Source organism: Herpailurus yagouaroundi, unplaced genomic scaffold, assembly GCF_014898765.1.
Source record: "Herpailurus yagouaroundi ecotype Mexico unplaced genomic scaffold, PumYag 195, whole genome shotgun sequence".
NCBI lineage: Eukaryota > Metazoa > Chordata > Mammalia > Carnivora > Felidae > Herpailurus > Herpailurus yagouaroundi.
Window position 1 is genome coordinate 18,161,575 of NW_024412426.1, and position 5,074 is coordinate 18,166,648.

The 5,074-nt window shown below is 37.6% G+C and overlaps 1 protein-coding gene across 1 annotated transcript in view; it reads right to left on the reverse strand.

Annotated features, from left to right (window-relative positions):
• Nucleotides 1-2,548: 2,548 nt before the first annotated feature.
• Nucleotides 2,549-5,074, reverse strand: part of CACYBP (calcyclin binding protein) — a 12,172-nt gene continuing 9,646 nt past the window's right edge. The window contains exons 5-6 of the mRNA XM_040446739.1: nucleotides 3,929-4,026; nucleotides 2,549-3,129 (exon numbers count right to left, since the gene is read on the reverse strand). Of these exons, the coding sequence (XP_040302673.1) occupies nucleotides 2,973-3,129; nucleotides 3,929-4,026 (255 nt within the window). The 3' untranslated portion in view covers nucleotides 2,549-2,972. The remainder of the gene's footprint in view (nucleotides 3,130-3,928; nucleotides 4,027-5,074) is intronic.

Below are 5,074 nucleotides of genomic sequence, written 5' to 3' on the forward strand. Positions count from 1 at the left end.
TTCTCTGTATACCTGCCTTTTCCTTCACATTTAATCTTTTAATAACATCCTAAAAGTTTCTGTATTTTTTAAGTACATTATTTCATAAAGCAATTTTATCTGACAGTTAATGCAACTCATGGACAAGTAGCTCATCTGTGACAACTTGTAATCTTGGGTTGTGCTTCCCTGACATGCAGAGCACTTTACCATTTCTCATTGTTAGAGAAATGGTATGTCGGAAGGTAGAGACGATGTTCTTGATGATCTAACTAATGCTCGGCTGCTTTGTGTGATGGCTAAACAAAAGGCACTAAATATTTCCTTGCTCCATCTTCAGTGGCCTTCAGAACAAAATATCTCTTTAAGCCCCTGAAAATCTATCCAAAGAGGAAAAGTTTTGTTGGAATAGTATGTATTTTCTGTATTCTTGTTTATCTGTAACAGAAATGAGTAAAGATAGCAAAAGGTTGTTTTGTTCAGTAGCTCAACAGTGACCAGCCCAGTGATAAAACTGTCCACGGTGTAGTATGGAAGCTGCTGCGTACCATTGGGAGAGTGTTCCTGGAGCTGATATTTGAACTTAACTCAAGAGGCAAGGCACAAGATGTTTGCAGAGGACAGTGGAAGCAGCCACTTCATTGTATGAGGAATAAGAAACCCAAGACAAAGGCTGTCATGGAACAGGTCACATTATGTGAAGGTAAGACTTAAATACTGGCTATTGGGAGTTTTAAGCAGAGGAATGGCTTCATCAGTTTGCTCTACAGATAAGGGACAACCGTGTGGTAGATCTAGACCATGAGAGAAAAGGCTCCGTGCAAGATAACCAAGGCAGGAGAATGTCAAAATTGTTCTGGAAAACCAGAGCCTGGACAAAGGGAGTTCAGGCATTAGCAAATGAGACAAGAGGAACAGATTTTAAAAGTCTTATTTAGGAAAGAAAATTGGACAAGACTTAGAGACTGATGATATTTACTAGATACAGGGGCCTCTAGGTTCCTGGTAAGGGTGACTAGAAGGATGGGAGAAGGCAACACCAAGACAGAAAATAGAGGAAGAGAAGAATTGGTTTGGAAGAAACCAGGTTATGGGAGTTTAGGTTTCAGTTGTGCTGTTTGAGATGCCTGTGTTTTCCAAGTCTGCTGTGCAGCTGGATAGCAGAGTCTGGAATTTTGGTGGAGGTGAAGCCTTAAGAGGGAATTAGCACAAACCTTGGATTCATATTTGCCAAGTTTTTATTACAACTTACCAACTGGAATGCTCTAGCTAATATTCCAACCAGTACCTGGTGTTAATCAGAGTGTAACTAGGACATCAGATTTGTGGATTTCTGGTAGATCATGGATAGGACACCCTCTTTTCATTTGTTTGAACCTGGGTCTGAGCATGATCTGTAGATCGCATTTGGTTGCTGTGCCTCTCATTCCTGTTTTCCTCATGTCACTCATTTGTCCTGTACGGTGGCCAACATCTGGCTATGTGCTTCATGTGTCCTTTAGCTTTGTTCTCTGTCCCTAAAAACTCAGTTACATTCAGAGGCTTGGCAAGATTCAGGCTCGGTTTTTAAGGAATGAATTTTCACAAATGTGCTGGGTTCTAGTTCATGTCACATCAGAAGGCACATATCTGGAGCGCCTCGGTGGCTCAGTCAGTTGAGCATCTGATTCTTGGTTTCAGCTCTCACGGTTTGTGGAATCGAGCCCCACAGAGCCTGCTTGGGAATTCTCTTCCTCCCTCCCTCTCTCTGCCCCATCGCACTCATGCACTCTCAAAATAAAAAAACCCACAAGGTATTATTTCTGAAATAAAAATTCACCATTAACAAAAAAGAAGGCACATATCTTGTCCAGCTTTCAGTGCTAATGGATCAATGGTTCAGGTGGGGGCAGCCTGCTCCCTGCATTCATTGTCCCCTAAGGATTTTAACATTTCATTGGTTGGTGATTTTTACCCTAGTCTGTATTTCATTAACGTTACAATAGTGATTTTCTAAATTCCATCATTGTTTCCTCTCTTAGCTGGCAAAAATTTAAGGAATTTTCCTTTATTGATATTTCCCTGAAATACATTTTAAACCCTACCAAATTTACCCTACCACTTTACCAGACTCTGATTATTAATCATACTTTTGGTTAATCCTCTTGGATTTTTTTCCTCTATGTGTATGCTTTCTCGTCTCTAATTGCATTGGGAAACACGTCACGGGCATCTTGCTCTTACTCCTTATTTCTAGGAGGGAGTAATTCTAAAACAAGTCCTCCCTTTTTGAAGCCTTTTGTGACACACTCCTGGATAGACTGAACGATTCCATTGAACAAAATCCTAATCAGCTTGAGTGAACATAGGAATTGGTGGGTTTTCATTTATTTTTGCTTTATAGTTACTGCTTTTGTAAGCCATCTTACAACATGACAACACTAATACTATACAAAGATGTTTATCATTTAGGTTTAGCTTTAACTTAAATATATTTAGAGAAAAACATTTGTGATTAGGGCATGGTGATGTGTTGTGTATATATATTAAGCTGTTCACAGAAAAACTCTACAACCTTGAAGTACACAGGTACAAATTTGCATTTTATGCAAAAATCCAGGTTTTATTTTTACTTATTCTTACATTGGTGGGAGGTGATGTCAGAAACTTATAGGCAAACGAGAACTTTTGTTTTCTACCTCTTAGCTGAACAAAAATACACACGATGTGGCATTATCATTAGGCAAGACTTGCTTTTTAACATTTCACACAAGAGTACAATATTATCCTTTTTTGAACGAAATGCCCAGATTACTAAGGAAACCATCTTTGGAGGAAGTGTTTAATAAGCATATTTAAATAAATCCTCCAGTAGAAATGGGAGAATTCATTGCCTTTACTTAGAAGGCTATGTAAGTAGTTATCTGTCAAATTTATCTGTGCAGCTCACCAACATTTCCTCATTGGAAAGATCAGTATTTCCACATCACAGTCCCCAAAATGACTTTCAAGTCTCAAAATTCTGTGTCTCCTTTGGCTTGCTTCTCTCTTGATTCCACCCAGGCTTTATTAATGGTTCGCTTCATATCATCATCTCCATCTTCATAAATTTTCTTTAGAACATTCATCAGTCCCTCACTAGGATCTGTTTCAGTGTCATAGGAGGGCTTTCTATTAAAAAGAAAACAAATAATGGAGATACAAATACATATATATAAATGATCCCATTTACTGCTATGTCCTTATCATAATGAATGCCTCCAGTTCAACCAATGTCCAAGCAGGGCAAATTATCTTCTTCACTTAAGTGCCAGATCGCATAACTGGCTCTGAAGAAACAGTAAGACAAAGACATAGTTCTGTACTCAGGTAATTCGTTCTCGATTTAAAATCAATTCAGATAGCTTCTAACCCTAACCAACCAAGTGCACACAGGCTACCGAGGAAGGAGTGAGAGGAATGTGGAAGGCTAAGCAACTCAATGTAGGACATGGCCACTGCAGGATATTTAAAGCAGAGTAAGTTTGACCTAGGATGGAAGTATCTTTAAATGAACACTTTTTGGAATGGTCATTAATGGATAAAAATACTTTTTCACTCTACACCAGTGACTGTGAAACTAAATTACGTGTAAGAAACTTCTGTGGAATTCTTAGACTAATGAAAAGTAATCTCTGAGAAAGGACCTGGTATCCATATAGGAATACCACTGGCTTAGTGTTAAGAACCAGTACAAAACAGCCAATCAAAACTAAAGCCCTGGGTATAAAGCAACTTGCTGGCCATGTGCCCTCTTTTGGTAGGTTCTGACAGTTGAAAGATAGAGGATAATTGGGTTACTCAGTGGACATTAAGAGGTAAATGGTCAAATCGCAGACTACAGCTCTTCTCCACCATAGCAAAGTATTAAAAATCTACAATCCCAGCAAAGAATACATTAGAATTCTTAAAGAAATGAAAGTAAACTCACTCTTTTTCTTTGCATTCTTTTTCAACTTGAGTCAGGTAGTCCCACCTCATGTTTTCTGCCTTCTTTCTACATAAGATAAGAACTGTATCTGTCTTAACCTGGAAGAAAAGCAGGAAAACAAGTACAACTTACAACACATGGAGAGAGCATGGATATTTGGAAAACAGTTACTCAATCAAGTTACTATTACGTGTAAGACCTGTTTTACGTGTAATACTTTTACAAATAGGCCAGAGTCCAAACACTCATGGAAGAGAAAGACCATAGACAAGTAAAATTGGAATACCTTCAAATATAAAGACAAAAACCAAGATAAGGTGTCAATGGGGCTTCAAGGGGGAACTTCATTAAGAAAGGCCTCTGTGGGCTGAAATCTGAGCAGTGACCCAAGATCTGGAAGAAAGGGCACTGCAAGGAGAAAGGCTGTAAAATGGGATGATTTTAGTGTGTTTGATAAAAAGGGACTGGTGAGATTTTGGTGATTGAAAGAGAGTTCTCTTAGAGGGGTCAGAGATAGGCAGAAAGCAAGAGAATATACTCTTTCAACAATGATCCATATAATTCCTAGGATTATTTGAGCATTCAATTATGGGATTAATGGATGAAGAAGAAAGCAGTGAGACACAAGATAATTCATAAATTACATTCTAATACTACCTTTAACCTGCTACATAAGTGTGCAAACACAGATGGCAAAATGGCACATCTATGTACCAGATGCATTAAACCCTATTTAAATTAAGTAGGGAAAAGATTATCTGAATTAGTGAGAAGTATGCATAATAGTTTAAAAGACTTTTTTACAGCTTTTACTAACTCCAGTTAGGCTGAGTGCTGAAGCCCTTTTATGTTTCGAAAATTTACATATGATGCTAATAATAACTACCATTATTTAAGCACTTTAATTTCACTTTAGTATATAATTTCAACTGTAAAACAAATCACTGCCATCATACAAATGAGGAAACTGAGGCACAGAGGGATAAAGTGAGCTGCCAAAAAGTCACAACTAGTAAATGGAAAAACTGGCATTAAAACTCAGTTCTCACTCTAAACCAATTTTAATAGTTTATTCCCTCTCCTGATTTTAATGGCATTATTCCCTTAATTTTTTTTTTTTTTTTTTTTTTTTTTTTTTTTTTTTTT